Genomic DNA, 25953 nt, shown 5'->3' with positions numbered 1-25953 from the left:
TGGGAAACTTACCAATCACAAGTGGGTGTAGTTTTGTACTGCCATCTGAACTGCAGCATAACAGAACAGTGAATCTTTGTTTACTAAATTTTCCACCATGACAAGACTCCTCGAACAGCAAATGTTTTGTTTGGCAGCAAATTATAAAATAAACCTGTCTCATCAAGATTAAAAATATCCTTTTCCTCATATTTTTCAAGGATAGACTATACAGAACACAATCAGTCTGTAGCCTTTTCTTTGTTGACTAATACAGACTCATCGCAAACATTTTACGAAACCAAGTTATTCCTGTCTTTAAATCTTTGGAGCCAGCCACTGCTGCATTTGAAGTCACCAATCCCATGTTGCTGAGATAGATAATTTGCCTTTTCTTGCAAAATCGGATATTGGCAAATTAGATGCACTGATATTGGCAAATTAGATGCACACATTTTTTGGTACCACTCAAAAAGTTTTGTTCCTCGTGCTTTGCACCACGAATTCGTTTCCTGTTTTTCATCGCTACTCCAGTGTCATGCACTTCAAGTCTTTTTCGGTTTTTCAGTATTGTAGATAAAGTAGGTAAAGGGATGTATTCCTTTGCAGTGTCTGTTTTGCTTAATTCTGTCCGTCTACATTTTGTCGCCATAACACTGCTGGATAAGATTAACATAAACAAATTTTAAATTAATTTAAAAACAAGTTCTGAAAAAGACATCAGCTCAGATAAAATGGCACAAAAAATAGATTGCTGTATACAATAGCAAGTGTAGTAAGTGTTGTGTGCTTGCATGTTTCATTTGTGTATGTATCAATATAATCCATACACAGGGGTGGAAAAAAAAAATAATGGAAACACCTGATATGGAAGTAATAGTTTTTGAAATGTTTGCATGATGTATTTATGAATATGCAGTGATGAGATATATATATATATATATCCCCTTGTAGGTTGTACTGTGAAGGAAAGATGAAAAAGGCTAATGTTTATATAGAGGTGATATAAAAAGCTACACGAAGAAAGTGACAGACCTGACTGAGTTCCAAAGAAGTCAAATTGTTGATGCACATTTAGCAGGAAAATTGGTGGTTTGTTTGTGTGTTTATTTGGTTTTTAGGAGCATTAGCAACTAAGGCCACATTGCTCCGGGATATGCGGTGGTCATTCCCTGACCTTTCCGCATCCTCCGTGTTTGGTGGTGACAGGCTCGAACCCTGGTCTAATCAAGAAGCGTGTGTTACTCACTGCTGCTCCTTCCCACCTGGCTATGGAGGCGCCTGAAAAATTGGTGGCTGCATTCACCAAGTATGGAAAAACAAATGATAGGATGAATTGTGACAGAAAATCAAAGCTCACTGAAAGAAACCAATAGACACTGAAAAGGATTGTAGCCCAAAAATAAGTGCAGAATTTAATGCGAGTCTAAGCAAACAGTTTCTAGCAAAACAGTTCAGCAAGAACTTCATAAAGCTGAAATTTATGGCAGAGCCACTATTACCAAACCACTCATTACTGATACAGTAGAGTAAGGAGTACAAAGACTAGACACTTGATGACTGGAAAAAATGTTATATTTTCATACAAATCATCATTCACACCTCTCTCAAAATTAGGGTGAGTATCTGTTTGCTAAATCCCAAAAGAAGCACATCATCCTTACTGTCTTGTATGAACTATCAAACATGGAAGAGGATTGACAATAGTTTGGGCAGCAATACCTTGTTATTCTTTATGTCCCATTATCACTGTGAATGGGCGAATTACAGCCAATGATTACCTTGATATTTTTGAGTGTCTAAGTTCATCCCATGATGTAAACAATGTTTCCCACAAATGATGACAAGTTTCAAGATAATAATGTTCCAATACACACAACTAGATATGTCCAATCTTGGTTTGAGGAGAAAAAAACTGAGGCTAAGCATTTCACATGACCTGCACAATCACCAAGCTTAAATATTATTGAGCCAATATGGGTATATTTGGAGAGGAGAGTGAGATGCATATTTCCTTCATCTTCATCACTCAAGGAGCTTGAAATGTTCCTCCGTGAAGAATGATCAAGTGATATGACCTGTTAAATTACTTCACTTTCCCATTTTACCATCACAGATGTTCTGTAAACAGATATCAGAAATGTCTTTTGTCAGAATATGTCTATAGCATCCTCACACTGTAGACATACGTACAATGGTATGCAGCAATATGCCTAATTTCTTTGCAGGGAAATGGTGTTCCATATAAATTGTGCACTGGAATGTATCCACAGCAATCGATTTTGAGTTCATTTAAATATCTATTTTGAGCAAAGGCAAGTAATAATCTTGAGAGATGCCATATGACAATGTGTTAAAATCGCTCTCCTCAGATGGTAAAAGATTAATTTAAAAAAGATAATTTTTATGGAAAGGGCACCACTCATAACAAAACCAACTACAAAAGTAATTAGCATTAACTGTTTAAATGGAGAAGGCCGAAAAATACATTTTAATTTGTGGCCATATGGCCATTATTATTATAGCAAGCATGTATACATTCCATGAATTAAATGGTAAAAGTAGTAATACTTACCAGGAAAATTTGATGTTAATGCCAATCTTACTAAACTTCCCACATGATTAGAAGCTCTATAAATAATGGAAGAATTGCTGTTTGAGTTTGATGCATTTGTACTAGCTCTGCGACGAGCAGCAGCAGCAAATGTTTCTAATGTTTCTAGGAGACTAACAGTAGAATCACTGACATTAGGGCTCACCGACAAGTTTGGTACACTAACACTCATTGAATTCCCACTTGTGGTTGCTGTTCGGGCATTCTGAGTTTGATTTTCAACCAAAGTAACACTTTTTAAGGAATTTGTTGAACGGTGTGGTATCTCGGCTAAACTCTGTATATCCATGTTGCTTTGTTCCTGCTCAATTTGTCCAGTTCCTTCTTCAGCCTCTTCACGGGTTGGAGATAACCCAACTCCTATGCCCAAAGATGGAACATCCAAGGCATGAACTGTTACTGTTTGTCCTGTTGTAGCAGCTGCTATTGTAGCTTCAGCACTTGCTCTAGTCAGAACACTTTCTGCAACTGCTTCTGCTGCCTGCTACAAAGTAAAAATCACATACCAGTTTTAATTACACATACAATATTTATTTTGGAAAGGAGTTATTTATTTATTTATTTTTTTTTTCATATTTTAAAACTAAAAGGTTGGCTTAAATTTACATACTTGAAAAATAATATCCAACTTGATATTTACTCACAGTTAATGATCACATATAACAAACTCTAAAGTCTAGTACAATATGAAAATCTAAAAATGGTATGGCTAGTGTATTGAAGGTTGAATTTGTCTAGAGGTTACTTTAGGTCTGTTTGACAGTTCTAGTGCAATGGTTCAATTTCCCCTCCTGTCTTATGGACCACTTTTTCAGACTTTCAATAATCTTCACAAACCTTTTTAGGTGCATTAGCATATATGCGTAACTGCCTGTTGTTTTCACCATATCCACCCATCCATCTGTGTCTGCATGTAACAATTCTTCTCCCAGTGGATGGATGTTCATGAAATTTTATATTTCGTTCACACAGAAAGATTTTTAACACCTTCCCAAATTTCATTAAAATAGGACAAACAGAAATCCAGCAATCATTATTTCTATTTTCCATACAATTTATGTGAAAAAGAAATTCATAGTTTAAATGTAGTTTTAATATAGTATTGTTAGCTTCAAACATTCCATGCAAGACACATGAACGTGATTTTGCTTGTGAACAATAAAATACATATACAGAGAGAAAAGAAACTAAACACGCACGCACGCACGAAGAGAAAAATAACTATTATAGAATTGTAACTAAATTGCAGAGCTAAATTTAGAGAATGCATAATTCTAGATTTTTATAAAGTGCTGTATAAAGTTATAATCTTATTAATTAACTGATAAGAAGATAACCATATTTACTTTCCACTTTGGTTAATCACAGAAAAAGAAAATCAGTTAATTTTTGTGAAAAAATATAATGTGCCTGAAATGGTTACCATTTTGGCTAATGACTTCAAGAGCATTGGGTAGCTCATCTTCAAAAACCAAGAGTCCCTGTATGGCTTCTGAGTACAACTGGCACAAGACATGCTTCATACAATATGGGGAGACTTCAATGTTATGGATTGCTTCATTATGTGGAAATTTTTCCACTGGTCATTAACTTTGTCAATCTTGACCATCTGTTGTTTTAATGAAATTATGAATACCAAATAACTGAGATATTACAAGAAACAACCTGCTGACACAAACTCAACAACTCTATTTCCCTTCCAGTTCAGATTCAATACTACACCTCTAGGAGTAATGGTGAATCTACACAAAACAAGGGCACACGCATGCACCTAGCTCAGTGGGATCACCCCACCCCATACCACCGATCTACAGTTCCCCAACATATTTTTATGCAAAAAATTTTGCTCTTAATTTTATTAAACATAAACTGCATTACAACATGGATTTATCATACCTCCAACCAATTTTTTATAAAAATTTTTGCTGGGGTTATGCCAAGTAAAGAATTAACTGTATATGAATTTATTCTGTAGTGCTTCTTCAAACTTAGAAAATTTTGATTATTTATTTTACAAAAGTTGCTAAGCAGTGTAGACAGTCTGCTAAAACAGCTCATGGGGTTCTGTCAATAATATACAGGGATTTTTCCACAAGGACAAGCAGGTGATTATCCCACAGTAAAAGGCAATGGTTAGGGTGCATCTTGAGTATCGCATACAAGTCTGAAAGTTTCATTTAGAAAGCATGTGGATCTGTTGGAACAGATGCAGTGAACAGCAACAAGGTTTATGAAGGACATAAAAAGAGCATTCTTATCCTTCAATTCCCAGCACTTGAAACTATTTACCTGGAGGAGAGTTTGAACCTGATTGAAGTGTTTAAGGTTTTGAATGAATTGAGTAAACTAAATTTTGATGGCATCCTTATTCTTTCATGGATACACACAAGAGAACAAATATTAATTGAAAAAGTATAGTTACACGACAGATATGCAAAAATTTTGCTTTCAGTAATTGACCGTTGAAAGAAACATTCATCAGCTGTTGTTGAAGTGGGTAGCTTAAATAAATTAAGGATTATAAAAATTATTAGAAAAGATAGACAAATGAGGTTTTTTTTTTTTTTTTTTTAAATATATAAAAGCTTGATTCATTCATAATTTGAGACCACTAATTATGCATTAAATTTCTGCAGATAAAAGAACCACTAGGCAACAGTAATTGCAGCGTATCGATGTGGGATTTATGAAAGATAAGTATTGTTAAGTAGTTGCATCTTTCATAAATCCCATATCGGGCAAAGGGAAGGGCTTTTGCTTTTGCTTTTGTAAAGGTAACGTAATGATCTGTTTTTAAATTCTATTCACTGGGACAAACTGATAATATCACAGCAAAGAATTAGTATAACCACATAGTGCAAGGAAGCCACGGGCTTTGGCAATAGCGAGGCATATGAGGGAAGAAAGCAAGCTTATATAGCATCAGCAAAAAAAAAAAAAAAAAAAAAAAAAATGCCATTTCACTCATCCATTTGCTCAAAACGTTTGTCATATTATTCACTGAATTTATTTAAGCTATAAACTTCCACAACGGCAGATGGAAGTTTCTTCTAAATATCAACTATAGTTGATATTCTAAATTATCAAATATAATGATCAAAGGCAAATTTCCACACACCTGTCTTTCTTCGATTTGAACTATGTCCCCCTCAGGTGCATAATCTGCACAAGCAGAAGAATTGAATCAGCATTGAGCTTGCTCAAACCATTCAAGGCCTTATACACCTCAGTTAAATCACCTCACAGGTGCCTAGTCTCCAGATGATGTAATTTGCAGAACTAAATCTTACTTGGTAAGAGAACCTTTGTTCCCCTTACCAATCTCATTGCCCTTCACTGTATTTGTTCCAGCAGCTCTACATCATTCCTAAAATGAGGGAGGCCACCAGATTTGTATGCAGTACTCAAGGTGTGGCCTGATCATTGCCTTATACAAAGGGATAATCACCTTCTTATCCCTGCTATCAAAATTCCTGTATATCATGACAATACCCCATGAGCTGCTCTGGCAGCCTGTCTGCACTGCACAGAAAATTTTCTATTTGACTGTACAATTACCCCCAGGCCTTTTCATTCTCTACTACGTGTGTGGTAGTAACTTTCATTCTCTAACTGTGTGGTACTACCCTGAGTGTAGTACCACACAGTTGGTACAATAATCTAGGGTTACTGCTACCCATATGCAGTATGCAGTACTTTGCATATGTCAATGTTAAACCCCTCAGTAATCACCTCTCAGCCCATCTGCTCAACTTTTCTAGATCCTGTTGCAGTAGCGTACTGTCATTACTTACATTAACAACCCTGTCAACTTTCATATCATCTGCAAACTTAGCCATTCATCCTGATATACCTTCATCAATATCATTGATAAATACAGAAAACACAATTGGTCTGACACCAAACTCTGGGGCGGGGGGACTCCATTAATAACATTAGTCCATGAAGAGCAGTGTCCATTGATTACCACCCTGTCTTCTCACACTCAACCATCCCTTTATCCATAGCAGCAACTTGACCTTAATGCCATACTGCTCAAATTTGTACAGTAAAGCTTTTCTAAAATCCAAGTATATGATATCAAAATTATTTTTTAATCCATTTCCTTTGTGACCACATCACAGTATGCAATCAAATTGGTCAGACAAGACTTCCACTTAACAAACCCATGCTGTGTCTGAACTGTAACTGTGGTCTTATCTATATGATCCTGCAGTGCTTTTTTAACCAGTGATGCCATTATTTTCCCCGGAACAAAAGTTAAACTAACAGGTTTGAAATTACTTGTGTTACCTTTTAATTGCCACTTGATAATTTATATGCATCGCATGCATTTTTCTTCTTCAACAAGTTTCATCAATTCATCTAACATCCATTTAGATTTAAACCTCAAACTGTATTTCTTAGTTGGTATTAAAAGCTTAGTAGCTTCTATGATTATTTCTCTTAATGCTTCCCATTTAGAATTTGTTGTTGGTAACATCATTAGTTGGTCCCACTATATAGAATTTAAAAACTGTCAGAGACCAATGCAGACCTTTATGAAAGCAAAATCCCTTCCCTTTACTCTTGATGTCAGTTACATCTTTAAGTAAATCCAACATCAATACACAATGATCACTGACACCTGATGGTTCTTATCTGCAGATTTTTAATGCATGAAGAATCACATCTGATAATCAAATCAAGAATATTGCTCTCTCTTGTCTCTCTAAGAAGCTGCAATAGAAAACAGTGATCCAATAAATCTACAAACACCATGCTAGTGTTTGAGTGACCAAACCACAAGTTTCAGTCAATATCTGAAAAGTTAAAATCCTCCATTATACGACATTCTGATTTACTGACCTTTTTCTGTCAATATTCTGAAAATTATGGCGGCAATGAAAATGTGTTCAACGGCATTCAAAAATTACCTGAATGTTGGGAAGCAATCATAAGGGATAAAAGAGACTTCACTGAAAGGTTTAATGTAAATTATTTTATATAATAAATTGCTTTTAAATTAACTGCTTTTGTGCATTACTTTTGGCACAACACCCAGTTTCTTTAAGATCTTCCACGTAGTCTGCTAATGAACATTATCTCTCAATGTGCTTTTGTTACTGATATGCACAGCCTATAAAGAAAGCTCACATAAACACTTCATTATTTCTTCAACCAAGGGTTAGCAATACTAAACTCTTTTCTTTTCCTAATTATTTTTCTTACTTCCAGTAATTTTCAGTCCATTTCAATCAACCTGGGGGGGGGGGATTCTAACAGGCCTGGAGACCAGAAACACTTGATAATTTATAGGGACTTACAATTCACATACATTTACGAGACAAACCTGGCCAAACAGGATAAAGTGTTTCTATTGAAATTCTAAATAAATCTACTCTATCATAAATAAACCATTTGTAAAAATTTGCTAGAACTATAACAAATTCCACTTAGGACAGGTCTAAACAGAAAAACAGAAATTTCCCTGTCATTCGCACGTAAAAAGTAGTGAATCCTTTTTGAACATGCTGTAAGATTCTGGCACTACAAGTACAAAACACTAATATTAAAAAAGTCATTTATAAAAATTTGAAGAAAGATAAAAAATTATACCTTTACTGTAAGATTTTCAGCTGAGGCAGCTTGCTCCATACTAGCAAGTGAAGTTTTTGAACGTTCTGAAGTAGCTTCTAAAAGACTAGATGTTGAACTACTTTTTCGACTTGTTAATACACTATAATAATAAACACACAAATAAATATTAAATGTGGATATACACACACACAAAAAAATATATATATTTACTACTAGAATGAAGTTTATTCTTTTGTAAACAAGCTTATCAACAATTACAGGACAACAAAAACAACAATGTGGTAGCACTGCTATAGTAGTTGACCTGCAAGTTTGTGTGATGCCAGAAAAATCAAGGTCCAACAAAGGAATGAGTTGCCAAATAAAAATGATTCAAGCAATGCAATGGCTGTTTATAACCACTTTTTGTTTTCTATAATTTAAACCCCTTTTCATTCATTGTAATAAAGAACCTCAATGGCATATTACATTGCAGAGAGAGAGAGAGACAGATATTCACAAGGCTTATAAAATCTAAATAAATTTATATCAATATTTTCTGCATCCTATTTTGTTGACAGCCTTATATTAACTTATCAGATTTGTTATAAATTACAGTCAGTCCCCGACATACATAAGAGATACATTTCAGGATTTCTTATGTAAGTCGAGTTTTGCATAACTCGGGAATGAATAATAAAATATTGCTACTAATCACTGATATGCCAAAGTTACAAAAAACACAATATCCACAGAAGAATGAAGAAAAATAGTTATATATTTATCAATTAATTAGTAATATACAGAAAAATAGCAGTATATTTTTAATTAGTTCAATTAAAAACTTTATCTGGGGATAGAGATGAGCTAGCCAGAGTGGCACATAAGAAGAGAAAACATAAAAGGAAGAAAAATGCACATTATTGTACTGTAAAAACTGATATGTATTTTGTAGCCTTGGTGCTGATCCCCTCACCGCTTCTCGCATTCTGTTATTGTCCTTTATTATTGTGTTCGCTGTTGACAAATCTAAATTCCGTGCAATACCTGTTAATGTTTGACCATTTTCATATGTTTATTATTTTAATTTTCTGATCCAAATTGATCACTTTCCTTTTCTTGTTAGATTTACTAGTACCACTGTCACTTATTCTCTTAGGCGGCACCATGTAATGGTCAATTTCTGTAAAGAACTTTACAGAAACACTATCTCTCATGTGAGCTCACATTTTACACATTTTGGGGGGGGGGGGTCACTACCATAAAATAATAAAAATAATTTGCAGTTTCCAGTTTATTGGGCTTGTCTGTTAGTGCAATCTATTACAAACAGGTAGTAAACTTGATCTTATTGCATTTGCGATAATACCGATAGATGGAATTGTGGGTTTTTACATTATTATGGTGAAACGTGTGTCCCCTTCACTGAAATCTTCAGTCATATATAGGGTGTCCCAAAAATATTGGTACAAACGTTTATGGGAGGTAGGTAACATCTAAAGGAATGTGAATCGCATAGGAACCCATAACCGGAAACGTCACTGTAAGTCGGTACATGGCACTGTTCATCAGTTTGCAAGAGGGAAAATTTCTGGTTTACTCATTCAAGCAGTAGTCGCCGCACGAAGAGCATGTATCGATATACGAACTGTGAGCTGGCAGACATGCACCTAGTGTATGGATTAGCAGAGGTCCCACATGTTGTGCGCCCCATACGGCACAACATCGCTTAGTCAGCCCACACCTGTTGCCATCCCGCATGAACTCCGCTAAATATCGGATCTTTCTTGAACAAGTTCTACCAGGGTTACTTGACGATGTTCCAGCAAATGTGAGATGCATCATTTGGTTTCAACATGATGGGGAGCCTACCCATTACGGAAGATGTCTTCATGACCATTTGAACAGGCGTTTTGGGCGTCGATGTATTGGCAATGGTGGACCCGTTGCCTAGCCCCCACGCTCACCTGATTTATCGACCCTTGATTTCTTTCTGTGGGGGGGGGGCCTCAAATGTATCGTGTAACTCCAGGTGTGTTTGACCATGTCCGCCAATTCATGCTGCATTAGTGTCACGCATGCATTGCGTCTCATGGTGGAACCTACAAGTATCTGTTGTAACATCATGAAATGTATCTATCTCGTACTCCATTGTTAATATTATGTCAAATAAATGTTTGCCACTAATTACTGTCTTGTGTCATTTCTGTTTCTTGTGCCTCTGCTACTACTTTTCCGTGACATTTCCGGTTATGGGTTCCTATGCGATCCACATTCCTTTAGATGTTTCCTACCTCTACTAAACGTTTGTACCAATATTTTTGAGACACCCTGTATATAAATTTAAAAAAAAAAAAAAAAACATTTTCAGAAAATCCCTTCATTTCTATTTTTTAAGCTTGTTGCTCCTTATCTCACTTATGCAATTTGCGCCTGCCATGTTCGTCGTTATTGATTGCTTATTTTTATTTATTTATTATTATTTTTTTACTGTTTTAAACTTTACAATTCTAAAAAAAAAAAAAAAATTTGAGTGAAAAAAAAATTTAAGTAAGTCGGGGCCTGACTGTATTTCCCTTCTAGTTGAGATTCTATATTATCTTCTAATTGCTCATTATTGAAGCCATATTTTCTCTGAACCAGAAATCGAATTTTAAAAGTTAAAGGTTTCCCCCTTAAAACCAGCACTGTAAACTAGAAAGCTGTTTACACTTTTCGCCTGAGCCACACTCCCAAGCACAACCCTCAAGCACATCTGCCACCTGGATCATTAAAATGATCCAGGTGGCACCTATGCTACCCTACATCAGCCCGTTATGTTCTTGTTTCTCATTGATTTACTAATTACATTAATTAGTAAATCTGTAACTATCTCTTCCCGAAAGCTTATCTTTATTTTTTCAAGTAGTACTCATGTACACCATGCTGGCATTGACAAGCGATATAGCAAGTATATATTCTATCACTAATTTGTGGTACCACTTTATTCCCTTTCTTAACTTTGTGGCATATGAACCCATTTGGTCTGACAGATCAATGCCTGCTTTTCCTTTATTATATGCTAGAATAGGAAGTGGTTTTTGTTTGGCTTCTTTTCATCTTCCTTTACTGGTGGAGGGTCCATCAACCATTTCTGGGGCATGCTTTGTTGTCAGTAGTCTCACATCTTGAGCATTTCGCCACTTTAGAACAATAATTCCATTCTTTTCTTCCTTGGCAATCATCTCCCCTTTATTTTGCTTTCAGTACGACTTCTTTAGGCATAAATTTAAATTTTTTACTGGCTTGTAACATACCAACGTTAGTTTTTTGATAAATAAACGACAATGGCAGATTGTAGCTCATATAAAAATTATCTATGTACAAGGTGCGACCTTCATTTAGAAGTCTTGCGATAATTCTTTGCAGTTAAACCTACGGATTTTCTATAATTTTCAGATTTATCTGAAAATCTTATTTGACCTGGTATATCCTTCAGTGGAAAATAACTTGAATAGTTGATTTCATATCTGTGAGCTTTATTTAGTATATATTGTCAGAATATCAGCCTGCCCCTCCAAGGAATAAGAGTTTTGTCAATGACGTAATCTTGGCTGGGGAAAAATATTTTCTGATATTTGAGCTGCAAAACAGCTATCAGGTGTTGTATCTTACTGAGTCTTTCCCCTGGAATGGCAGCTTAATTGTTTAATTTAAAAGGCATAACAATTGAAAACTGTTGTGAGACAATTTTTGTTACTAAGTTATTTTTATAGATAGGTTTGGTTGACCAGTAAGATGCAATACTGCCCAATCTTACTAGTTCGTCCACATAAGCAGCCCAATAAACTTTCTTATCTCACGAGCAGTTGTTGGAACCCACTTTTTCAGACGACTCTGCCGTGAAGCGTGGGTACTCTGAATTTTCTGTTTGGCATATCTGATACAATAAGATTTATGACTTCTTCATCAAAAAATAATGAAAATGCCTCAAGATGAGTAATATTTCTTGATACATCTATTTGTAGTCCTGATTCCGATTTGCCTGTAAAATCAAATCTTTTTTGGCATCCGTCGTATTCAGTCCATTCAATAAGTTCATTTTTTTTTAATCGCTTCAATCTCAGGTTCTTCGGTCTTTCCAAATTGCTCATCAGTGTTTTCTTCTACCATCCTGTCTTGAAGTACTTCTTCAATATTTCCGGTATTTCAGTATCTCCTTTTTCATTTGATGAAATATTCCAGTCAGGATCTTTTATTGACTCATCAGAGTCAAAATCATCTTTTTCACCTTCAGAACTACTACTAAGATTTTCAGCAATTTCTCTCAGTTCCTCTTCTTTTAGCCATCTTTTTACAATACACTTGTAAACTTGTTGAAAAACACACAACACAATATGGATAATACAATGCACTAACGAACTTGTTTTGACAAAATCTTTAACAATACTGACAAACTGATTGCAATGTTTGTGTGTTTATTTTATTGCAATTAGTTTATTGTACGTAGGCGCCTCCGTAGCCAGGTGGGAAGGAGCGGCAGTGCGTAGAACACGCTTCTTGATTAGACCGGGGTTCGAGCCCGTCACCACCAAATACGGAGGATGCGGAAAGGTCAGGGAATGACCACCGCATATCCCGGAGCAATATGGCCTTAGTTGCTAATGCTCCTAAAAACCAAATAACAACAATATTGTACGTATGTGCGGGCAATTACTAATCACAAACGACCTTCATATGTGTGCTGTAATAGCGTCACACATGGCTTCTCAAGAAATAAAATAACCTATGGGGCCACATCGGTTATATATAATACATGACACAAAAAAATACTTTTTTTTTTTGATATTTTAAGCAAAAAAACGACATAACACTGACATTACAATATTTATTTTAAAATTACTATTCAAATTATTTACTAAACATTTTTTTGCCCTGGGGTAAGTTTTTTCTTAAACTAACTTGACAGTCAATGTGTTAATGGCCCTGATTATTAAATAACTTATTAATGATATAAAAATATTTATCACTTCTAGAATTACTTTGACAATTACTTTTTAAACACATGGACGTACACTGAAAGGACAGAATACATGAGATACCTGGTTCTGGGGGCCTCGATATTTCGGCCCCTTTATCCGAAATCTATCTCGCTTCTATTTAGGAAAAAGTATTTCAACCTTTTCCTTTAAGTATCAAATTGTATATGAGATATGCAGACAATGTACTTTTAATAGGTATCAAAACAACTATTGACACCTTATTAAATACATTTAACACAACAATGAAAGACTCAAATTTACCCTCAAAGAAGATAATAAAATTAATTTTCTAAATCTCACTATAAGCAATACCTTGAAACTGTTCCATGGTATGTGAAACCATGCTTTTTGTTATTTGGTTTTTAGGAGCATTAGCAACTAAGGCCATATTGCTCTGGGGATATGCGGTGGTCATTCCCTGATTTCTCCGCATCCTCCATATTTGGTTGTCACAGGCTCGAACCTTGATCTAATTAAGAAGCGTTTGCTACGCACTGCTGCTCCTGCCCACCTGGCTATGGAGGTGCCGTGAAACCGTGCTGATTGAGGTATAATTATAATGGGTTTTAAATGAATGCGTACCAGAGAAACAGTCTATAAACAAATTATAATAAATCTATAAACAATTTGTGCTTGATAGCCAATTAAATGGATTTGAAATAAAAAATACTGCAAAAATTTTATTAATGAAAAGGTAACATCATGAGAGTTGAGAAAAAAGCTTTATTGTTTATTTGGGTATTTCAAAAATGAAGTTTGGTGAAGTCATCTCTTCTTTTTCTCGGTATACAAGTCTTTATAGCATTGAATCCCATCTTATAAAATTTGCTGTATCTGGATGCTACATCCAATATTTGGATCTCCATTTATAATTGTGTTGCAGGCAATGTAAAGCATCGAAAAACTTTCTTCAATTCTTTTGTTGAAAATTCTTTTGGTGCCACTTTGGTGTTATCCACTTCAGAATTGTTTTCCTCTTCTTCATATGCAATTTTCTTATCAATTTCAAGGAGAGTTGCATCATCTAAGTTATTTGCATGTGAGTCAATGCAGTCATGTACATTGGCAGTGTCCAAAGTTTCAAATCCCAAGTCTTTTCTGATCTTCACAATGTCTTCGGCAATTGTCTGAACTTGCGATTCAAAACCAATGAAATCCAAAACCAATGCCAAATGGGGCAAAACATGCTGCCAAACATAATGCATGTTGTTGGCAATGATTTCTAACCAAGATGCAGATATATTTTCGATTGTGTTTAGAAGGGTAAAAAATAAATTGTGAAATGAAAAGTTTGAAAAGCTGTCATGTCGTCTCGTCAGGATGGAATTAAGAAAAAGTGTACACTGTTGCTACTGACTGCCTGAGGGGGACTAATGTCACATGTGCAGCATATATAGTTAGCATCACAGCATATATGTACCCGTACCTACGCTACAACAAAACAGCATATATGTAGAGTGCACGTCTAGGCTATTGAATGGGTTTTAATATGTACAGTAAATTTTCAACTGATATTTAATTGAAACCCGTGCTGTTTGAAGCGATATTGCTGTATATAAAATCGGTACAATTTTAGGCACTAAAACATACAGAAAGAATACACATACAGGAAAGTTCCTACATTACTACTCACACCATCCTATATATATTAAAAAAGCAGTTCTTTATAACCAGTTATATAATGCTATTAAATATATTCACACACAAGTAGATTTATTCACAGAATTACATTACCTCACTAAAAAAATTTATCAACGGGAAATATCCATTACAGCTAATAAAAGACACTATTACTATAGTCCATAATAGTATTAATAGCCCTGATAATATTAATAACCATCTGAATAAGACACGCAGAACCCTTATCGTTCTTCCATGCCATAAACAATATGCTAGACGGCTTTGACAGATTTTTAAGAATACAGATATTAAGTTAATATTTACATCTTATAATAAATTAGGTTCGAAATTTAATTTAGACGGGACACCATATATTAGTATATGTCACAGGATTACAATAACATTATATATTTAATTAGGTGTCAATCAGATTGTCAAGCATGTTACACTGGTAGTACAATAGCTAAATTTGGCATTTCAAAAATTTCTAACACACATGCCTACTAACACTTTAATAGCTTCAAATCTAATTTATCGGGCACAGAATTAACACATGTTCAATCATAATCCATGCATTGATTCGGCTATTTCAATAATTAAACTAAATTCTAGCTATAAAATTCTTCAAAATTTTGAAGAATTTTGAAGAACTTTCGTTATTGAATAGTTTAAGCGCCACACCTCGTTCAACATATTAAACATAAAGGTTCCAATCAACCTCTCCCCTATTTGGAATTTAGCACGTATAAAGTTTCCATGTATACTGAGATGCATTTCGGGAATTTAACTAGTATATAACATACTTCGCATGTTCTTCACTTTCCAAATTATCTTTATAAGCTAACTGAGGATGGTTTCGAAAGTAGCTCGTGCACGACTATTAGCTTCTATCCCATTTTAATTTTTAATACTTGAATTTAATAAGACAACCATAGAATGAAATGAGCACTTTCCTTTTCTTAGGCAAATTTTAACACATTTTAAGCTCATAATTTAGTAATTTTTTAGTTTTTTTAAAATTTAAAAGTGCACTAAGTTTCAAACAGCCACTTATCGGGATTCAAGCTTTCGGCATTTTATAATTACTATGTACCTGTTATAAGTTTCATCAAACTAAGCAGATTATTATGAGGTGAGTGCTGAAAATTAAGCTATGCTATACTTATGATCTACTTTTATTTACATATCTTAATTTTTAGTATACTCAAAATAAATTTTGATCATTTGCGACCGAATGTCAATTTTAACCTATGCTTGGTACTTAAAGGTAAAGGTAAACTGCAGCCATTATCAACCCACAGCAGGATGGAAGCCTCCTCAACAATTCATGTTGAGGGAAATGGACCATAATCTGTCACGTTGATCCAGTGCAGGTTGGCAGATCGACTGTTTTTAGCAGTCAGGGGCTTGAACCCCCGGTCTACTCAAGGAGCATGTGCTACTGCACTCCCGCTTCTGACCACTCGGCTACGGAATTGGTACTTACCCAAAGCCCGAAGGGTATGCATCAGCATAAAGTACTTTGGTATAATTTAATAAAATACATATTTACCTGAAATCTCTGAAAAACACATTATGGGTAGCAGCCGGTAGGAAAAGAGATAGTTTTATGGTCTGCTGTTGTATATAAAAAAAAAAAAAAAAAAACTGTTTGTTTTAATTTATGGGTTACATATAAATTGATGCTTTGCACTAACTACATATTGATTACATTTTCATATGCTCTAAAGCTCTAATATGGAATAAGCTTCCAACTTGAAATGTTTTTAACTCTAATGCTCTATTGTCTTCGACATTTATTCCTAGCTAATATTACAAGCCCATTGTTAAAGTTATGAGATACATTGTACTCTTATTTAAAATAATCAGCGACCATCTGGCTGACAGAGCCAGATGGTCGCTGGCTCTGTCAGCCAGTCTCCCAAAGCAGAAGCTAGCAGTTCCTCCAAACATGTGATCCATTAGAAGTCAATGTATCAAAAACAGTCACATAAATTTTTATATGTGGCTGACATATAACGTGGCCACTTATGCGTTTGTTTGTTTGTTTGATATATATATATATATATATATATATATATATATTTAAATAATGACTTAAAGTTAGAATGTAATAAAATAAGAAAATAATTAAGAAAATATTAAGCTATCATTAGAGGCAGCAAAATGCACATCCTCCATATGATGCACAAATATAACCGATAATTCTTATAAAAATAAAACATAAGCCAGTAGTATGGCAAAAAAAAGAGAAGAGCGAAAGTTAAAAATAAAAGTAAATCACAACAGGGAGGGGGAAGTAAAGGTAAAAAGACAGAAGCCGTAGCCGAATAATTTAGCGGCACCCCCCTCCCCCGAAATGTACCAGTTCCAAAAAAGGTGAAATATCACCAAAAAGGGACTAAAAAAAAAACAAAATATAGACCGATCATTATGCCCCATATCGACAGAGGACCACAAGGCCAATAATGGTCATGGAATTGCTGCATTTAAATCACTATACAAATCGCCACAAAGGCGAACAGATCAAAGGACCAAACCACCCCTTTTTCCTGATCGATTCACAAATGCAGAGGATTTGCATAGCAGTGGTCCTTATGCAGCGAGAAATAAACTATAGAACAGACAGCACTATACAGCAGAGCCACACCACTGACATAATGTGAGCTTAGCCAGCTTATATAAACAGAAAAAGGAGAATAGATGGCAGCACAGGCGCTGCTTTTTTGCATATCAACCCATTACTACCACTGAATATATTTAAATAATGACTTAAAAGTTAGAATGCAATAAAATAAGAAAATAATTAAGACAATAAAATAAGAAGATAAATTTTTCTGTTTATATAAGCTGGCTAAGCTTACATTACATCAGTGGTGTGGCTCTGCTCTATAGTTTATTTCTCGCTGCATAAGGACCACCGCTATGCAAATCCTCTGCATTTGTGGATCAATCGGAGGAAGAAGGGGTGGTTTGGTCCTTCGATCTGCTCGCCTTTGCGACGATTTGTACAGTCTGTACTCGTATAGCATGATAGTTGCGTTCCTAGAAACCCTCGTGCAATGCAAAATCGTGCAATATAAACAACAGGCCCTATGGGAAAAGTAGGGTTAGGTGCCGACCACCCAAGATTGAACACACATTTGGAACCAAAACATTACCAAACAATAAATAATCGGGTAATTTTAATCGTTATAAAATACTTAACGTATTTTATAACGATTAAAATACGTAATAAAAATATTATAATAAAGTATTTTTAGTATTTTTTAATACTAAAAAAGTATTTTTTACGAATAAAATACGCTACATATTGATTTTATGAATCGTAAAAAATTTATTATATTAAATAAAATAGTGGTAATAAAATACTTGCGTATTTTATAATACGTAAGTATAAATTATAATACGTAAGTCGTAATAAAATATTGCTAATGCTTTTGCTTCTATCGTAAGCAAACTTGCTTTTTGTTTGATTTTCTATCCAAACAGATGACAGCCGTTCCATCTCTTCCAATTATTGTGTCTTAATCTAATGGATTTTAATTACACTGAGTTGTTCCTGCTATGAAAGTTGTTTTTATTTTCTCTGCATTCTTTGTAATTCTCGGCGTTGCCTGATTTAGGTCTATAGCACGTGCAATATCACATGGCCTTTCATTTCGCTCAAAGCGTTTCAAAATTTCATATTTTTTCTCTATCGACAGAGGCGGACAGAAGCCTTAAGGGGGAAACCACGGTGGGCCAGAGGCCAGTGTGAGTTTGACCATAAACCGTAGTATGAGGCCACTATAAATTTTCCCGGTTAAGAATTTTTGATCCAGTCCGCCTCTCTTTATCGATATTGCTTTTTTTTTTTTTTTCTCTGAATCTGCAGTGTCTTAGCCAGAACGCTTCCTTTTCACACCTTTTAAGTATTTTACTAATTTTTAGGGAATAAAGCACAATTACAAAACGAGGAGGCACGCTTGATACACATAAACAAAGCTGCGCGCGTGTAGCAACTGAATAAACAACACCGTAAAGGCCGAGATACACTATTAACACCTCACATTTTACTAAAGCACATTTCTGGGGGTTACTACCATAAAACAATAAAAACAATTTACAGTTGCGTTTCTGCTAGTGAAATCTGTTATAAACTGGTAGTAAACTCCATCTAATTGCATTTGCTATTATATCGATAACTGGAATTGTGTTGGTTTTTACGTTATTATGGTGAAATATGTTTCCCCTTCACTGATATAAAACACATAAATACATTTTCAGAATCTTCTTCATTCCTATCATGTTGCGTTCAGTTGGGGTGATTCCGCGTTCGACTGCCATTTCTTGTAAACACAAAGGCGAATCGTGAATTCGGTTCGTGTTATATAAGATAACGTTCCCCTATTTATAAATCGTGTATGATCGAATTCGTGTAATGTAAACACGTGTTATACGAGGACCGACTGTATAGTGATTGAAATGCAGTGATTCCATGACCATTATTGGCCGCGTGGTTCTCTGTCAACATGGGGCCTAATGGTCAGTTTATATTTTGTTTTCTTTTAGTAGTTCTTTTTAGTGATATTTCGCCTTTTTTGGAATTGGTACCTTTTGGGGGGGTACCACTAAATTATTATATAATTGGCATTATTTTAAATTGGATTTATTGTTATTAATTGGATTTAGAGCTCTAAATTATTTGGGGACTTTCGGCTACGGCTTCTGTCTTTTTACCTTTACTTCCCCCTCCCTGTTGATTTACTTTTATTTTTAACTTTTGCTCTACTGTTTTTTGCCATACTACTTGCTTATGTTTTATTTTTTAAGAATTATTGGTTATATATATTCCTGGCCAATGGTACTATATGGACTCGCTTTCTGGTAAATAATAACAGAACCATATAAAAGTAAAATATACTTGTAAAAGTTTGCAACATTTTCTTACATAAAAAAAAATAATAATAATAATTATACGCGGAATCACATTAGTACATGCTTTAGCACATTTTCCCACGTAGTATAATAATTTTCGGAAATTTTGGTCCCATTCTCATTAATTACATGTACAGAGATACATTTTATCACTTTTATGATTCCCGTTTAGAGTGCTTAAATTGCCTCCAGGCATGGGTTTCATAGTAACCAACCACGTTGGCTATAGGATTAATAATGCCATCTTGCTAAAGCCTGTGAGAAATGATTCTTAGCAGTTGCACCAACATCCAGTTGGCGCTGAGCAACCAGCTATTGCTTACCAGGCAATCATTAGTATAAGTATCGCATTTTAAGGTTTCTTTTTCAAATGAATGCACTAAAGGAAGAAACCATGGCCTGTGATCTCAACTGTTTGATCTAAGCCAGTTTCCAGAATTAATTGTTCCTTGTGGTTCTCTGTCAAGTGCATGGATAAGTGATTGTTCCTATTCAGCTGTATTTTCATAATGAAGAAGGAAGACAAATTACAAATGCTGAAATATTGAAAAAAATCATATAAGAAGTGGACTGTATGAAGTGCATAAATATTGTGCAGATGCTATTGTGATATGGAAAGTTGCATGGACAACAACCAGAGCTTGGGGAAATGTTGCGGAAGTGGTACAAGCAGACACGTGCATCAAACATACCAGCAGACAAAAGTGTGGTTCAGTTAAAGGTATCCAATTTAGCAAAAAAGATGGAGCTAGCTGATTCTAAGGGATCAAGTGGCTGGATAGAAAGGTTTCAGTAGTGTATACAACCTTGTATACCATTGTGTGCATGGGTAATGTGCTAGTATGAGTGTAGAGAGGGTGGATATGTTGAAAAACAATTTCTGTAGAAGAATAAGAGAAATTTACCTCAATGTGATACGTAGAACACTTCTGTATGATACTCTCCAGAAATTAAAACGAATATAAAATTAATGCAAAATAATTTGAACACAATTAAAAAACAATTAAAAATTAATTTTAAAAAGTTTAACATAAATATTGAAAAACAATTTTCCTTCCTGAACCTGACAGAGCTTTTCGACCATACATTGTGATCACAGGAATGGAAATTACGGAGTATGTGTGAGCATAATTCTGGGAGAGTATCATATGGAACTCTTCTATGTATCATACTGAGGTATATTTCTTCTATTCTTTCACATGCTCACACATACGCCGTAATTTCCATTCCTGTGATCACGACACACAGTCAAAATGCTCTGTCAGCTTCAGGAAGAAAAATCGTTTTTCAATATTTATGTGAAACATTAAAAAAAAAAATTTTTAACTGTATTCAATTTATTTTTTACTGTAATCATTTTGCATTAATGTTATATTCATTTTAATTTCTGAAGAGTATCATACAGAAGTGTTCTACATATCACATTGGGGTAAATTTCTCTTATTCTTCTACAAATATTGAAATCAACATAGAATGTATTGAGCAACATAGCTCTAGTTTATACTATCAAGTTGAAAAACAATCTGTATCCTAGAAAAATACAACCCTGAAAATGTTTTCAGTGCCAACAAGGAAGAGTCTGCCTGTTTTACCACCTTTCACCTGATAAAAGTCCTGCAGTTCAAAGATGAGAAGTGGTAGGATTAAATTAAGAAAGGAAAGGCTTACAGTAAGGTTATACTTTAATGAAAATGGAATGGAAAAACTTGCATGCATCATTAGTGATATGGAAAGCAAAACAACTCTGATAGTTTAAGAATTTGTGCACCTTTCCTTGCATTTATGCAAGGAAAGCTGCACAAATGACAGGGCAATGTCATTGTCACAAATGACAATGACATTGCCCTGTTTTATTTTATTATTACCATTTTTTTTACAAGCACTAGATGCCAAAATTGAGCCAGAGGTGGAAAATTTTACTCTCGGCAGATCAGTGTGTGGCCCATCCAACAGATATCCTATCTGTGGTAGGTAAAAGTGGTATTCCTCCTGGCCAATTGTATGAATTACTTTCAACTCCTTTGTCACGGTATAATTTGGGGTATGCAGCTAAGTGGTTGTATCAACACAATCCACCAACACAGATTTTACAAAGTCCATCACTGCACCTGATATCGAAATTTTCTTCTGCACATTGTGTACAAAAACTAGCCTCTTTTGCACAAGTCTTTTTCTGCAATTTTAGTTCATACATCAAACTACTATACCTTGATCGGGGGGAGGGGGGTTGAAAGTGACTTGTACAACAGGCCGGAAGGAATACTGCTTTTACCTACCAGAGGGGTGGATTACACACTGATCTATAAAATCCATGAAAAATAAAGCAAGTCAGGATGACATTTTCCAAAAAGTAATAAAACACATTTGTCACAATAGTTTTACATTTAGTATTAACTGTTTATAATTACTGTGTGCTTTAAGCAGAAAAGAATGCTGGTAATCCCAATGTAAGCAACTTGTGATATGTTTATTCTTACCATGAGGAGCTTTAACACATGTTGAAAACTCAGTTTCTTTATTTCGTTTTTTTTTTTTTTTTTAAACAAAAACCGCAAACACAAGAGGAAATTGAACTTACAGCACTTACTGTACCAGGGTACCAGACATAGGCTGAAGGTTGAGAAGATGAAAAAAGATACTTGTTGATATTAGACTAGAATTTCTGCAGATCATAATTTTCAAGAAATATGTATAAGAAAGGTTGTTTCAGTAAATGGAAGTTGAATGAATAAATGAGGAAGAATAAAAGTTGGTTCTGTGAGTTTGAAGTTGGACAGTAAAAGGATGTTGACTGGTTGCAGTAGTGTTCAGACTGCTTTAGAAGGGGGGGGGGGGATTATAGAAACCAATTCAGAAGAACCTATAGAAAAGGTATTCAGTAGAAACAGGACGTCTATCAGAAAGAGAGACTGTTAGAGATGAATCATTAATTAATCTAACTGTCCTCTTTTGAATGTAATATAGAAGGCTGTGTCCCCAATTGTATGTGTGAGCTGTGAATCTGCAATCTGTACAGAGTGAACAGCTGTTTGGAATAAAATAATACCAAAAGTGAAAAAGAAATACCAGTTTTTTAGATGAGGAGGAAGCAATATTTGTAATGTGTTTATGCCAAGAGAGATTAAAAGCCAGGGAAATCCCCAATAGAGATATACGATCTTGCCTAGGAATCAGAGTGTCACTGAAGACAAACATAGGAGCAGAAGAATCCTTTTTGGGAGATATAAAAAAGGGGATAGTTTTAGAACAATTAAAATGACCTAAGTTATCTTTGTCCCACTAGAGAATTACCTGAAGATCAGCATTTAAGGAACTGGTAGTGGATATTTGAGAAGTTTAAGCTGTTTGTGCATGGCAAGGTTTCTCAAACTGGAAGGTAGAATGCAATGTGCTATCATCAGCAAAATTATGGATAGGACTTCCAGTGAAGGGTAGAAGGTCATTAATATACAAGAGGAAGAGAGTGGGAGAAAGAACTGAACCTTGGGGAACACCACCATTAGTGGAGAAGTTATAAGACAGAGAGCCATCTATCATCACCTGCATTGAGCAGTCAGAGAGAAAACTAGACTCCCAATTATAAAAAACAGTTGGCAAACACTAAGATGGAAGCTTGTTTAGAAGACCGTTATGCCAAACACAATCAAAATAGGAACTGCTCGAGTTTCACCAAACTCTTCCAATGAATTTTTCCATAGACAGGTAACATAAGTCAGCATATCAACCAGTGGATTGACACTGATGGAATCCATACTGCCAATCGTTGATCAGATGGAATGTTTCTAGATAGTTTAAGGTTTGGCAGTTAATTGATTTCACCATTACTTTAGAATAAATAGAAGTGTAATGGGAACATAATTGGATAGGAGGGATTTGTCACGTTTTAGTAACTGGCTGGATATGAGCAAATTTTCAAACAGAAGGAAAAACACCTTTGGAATAAGAAAGTGAAAAAAAGGAGACACGGAACAGTTTGTTTGTTTGTTTGTTATTTGGTTTTTAGGAGCATTAGCAACTAAGGCCATATTGCTCCGGGAATATGCAGTGATCATTCCCTGACCTTTCGGCATCCTCCGTATTTGGTGGTGATGGGCTAGAACCCTGGTTTAATCAAGAAGCATGTGCTACACACTGCTGCTCCTTCCCACCTGGCTACGGAGGTGCCTGACACAGAACAGGAGTAAGTTTGGAAGCAGAAACACAGGTTTTGAGAGCAAGTGGAGAAATACCATCAGGTCCTGGAGCGTTCTTAGCATTACGATTGTTCAAAATTCTTCTGATGTCCTTTTGAAGGAAGACCCTAGGAGGCAGTGAATGGAGCAGATGAGGAATGGTGGGAGGTGGTTTACCAAGCTCATTAATACACGAGCTGAAAGAAAATAGGATGCCAGCAGGTCAGCTTTATCATTGGCTGAAGTGGCAATAGAACCATCTGGTTTTGACAGAGGTGGAAATATAGATAGGCAAAAGTTGCGGTCAATAGCTTTGAAGCAAAAGGTCATATGCACAAATACGACCTTTGAAGCGAAAGGAAACGGCAACTAATTTGGAAAACTGAAATGAGCAGGGCTTGAATGAACCGATAGTAGTAGTAGTGGAATGTGATGCAAGAAAGCAAGTGTATGAGCTTATGCAGCACCAGCCAAAAAAAAAAAAAAAAACACCACACCATTCCCTCCAAATGCCTGTCCAGTTCCTCCTTAAATTTATTTAACCTATCAACTTCCACAACAGATGGAAGTTTGTTCCAACAATTAACCACCTGCTGGCTAAAGGCAAATTTCCGCACATCTATTCTACATCTGTCTTTTCTTAATTTGAATTTATGCCCCCTTAGGTTCATAATCTGAACAGGTGGAAAGATCCCATCGGAATTCAGCAGGCTCAACCATTCAAGGCCTTATACACCTCAATCAGATCACCACGCAGGTGCGTGGTCTCCAGCCACTGCAATTTGCAGAACTTAAGCCTCTCTTGGTAAGAGGATCCCTTCATTACCCCCTCACCAATCTTGTTGCCCTTCTCTGTACACGTTCAAGCAATGCAGGCAATGCAGACAGGCCACCTGCCCTGGTGGCCTGTCTGCATTGCTCAGAAAACTTCATATCTGACTGCACAATTACTCCCAGGACTTTTTCATTTTCTACTCTTACCACCTTAAGTGTAGTACAACACAGTTGTGGTACTACACTTAAGGTGCCACTTCTTAGTCCATCTGCCCAAATTATCTAGATCCTGTTGCAGTAGCACACTGCCATTACTGCCATTAACAACCCTGCCAACCTTTGTATCATCTGCAAACTTCGACACTAAGCCTGATATACCTTCATCAATATCATTGATAAATATACAAAACAACAGTGGACCCAACAACGAACCCTGTGGGACTCCACTAATAACATTAGTCCACGAAGAACAGCACCCATTGATTACCACCCTCTGTCTTCTCCCACTCAACCATCCTTTTATCCATTGTAGCAACTTACCCTTAATACCATTCTGCTCCAATTTGTACAGTAGTCTTCCATGTGCTACAGTGTAAAAAGCTTTCCTGATATGCAAATATATATCAAAATTATTTTTGCATCCAGTTCCTTTGTAATCACATCATAATATCCTATCAAATTTGTCAGACAAGACTTTTTTCCCTTAACAAACCCATGCTGTGCCTGAATTATTGCTGCAGTCCTGTCTAGATGATCCTGAAATGCATCTTTAACCAGTGACTTCATTATTTTACCCAGAACAGAAGTTAAACTAACTGGTCTGTAATTATTCGTGTCACCCTTCGATCTCCCTTTGTGAATTGAGGATACATTTGCACATCTCCAGTCCGTGGGGACCTCCCCTGAGTCCAAGGATGCTCTCATAATTATGGCTAAGGGTTTGCTTAGTTGCTTTGCCACCTCCTTTAATATAACTGGATAGATCCCATCCACCCCAGGTGCCTTTCTTATGTTTACCTTCGACAATTTCTCCTCCACTTTGCTCTCTTACAAAATCATTAAGCACCCTGCTACAATTTGATAACCTTCTGGCATTTTCAATCCTTAACTCCTCAATTGTGAATATAGATGCAAATTACTCATTCAGTTTGTTTGCTATCTGAGCAGGATCATCAACAGTCGAACCATCAACATCAAGTGGACCAATCAGATTCATCCCCTTCCTTTTAGAGTTTATATAAGTAAAGAAATCCTTGCTGTTTTTCTTAGCATCCTTTGCCAAATATTTCTCGTA

The 25953-nt window shown here is 35.5% G+C and overlaps 1 protein-coding gene across 8 annotated transcripts in view; it reads right to left on the bottom strand.

Moving 5' to 3' along the window:
• Positions 1-25953, bottom strand: part of Ufd4 (ubiquitin fusion-degradation 4-like) — a 729475-nt gene that overhangs the window by 274582 nt on the left and 428940 nt on the right. For all 8 annotated transcript variants that reach the window (XM_090376711.1, XM_090376719.1, XM_090376714.1 and 5 more), the window contains exons 26-27: positions 8192-8312; positions 2555-3077 (exon numbers count right to left, since the gene is read on the bottom strand). In XM_090376711.1, the coding sequence (XP_090232837.1) occupies positions 2555-3077; positions 8192-8312 (644 nt within the window). The remainder of the gene's footprint in view (positions 1-2554; positions 3078-8191; positions 8313-25953) is intronic.

This window comes from Mastigoproctus giganteus, chromosome 6 (assembly GCF_048544385.1).
Source record: "Mastigoproctus giganteus isolate SK-2022 chromosome 6, ASM4854438v1, whole genome shotgun sequence".
NCBI lineage: Eukaryota > Metazoa > Arthropoda > Arachnida > Uropygi > Thelyphonidae > Mastigoproctus > Mastigoproctus giganteus.
Note: the sequence above shows the minus strand (reverse complement) of the source record. Positions and strands in the feature narration are given on the sequence as shown.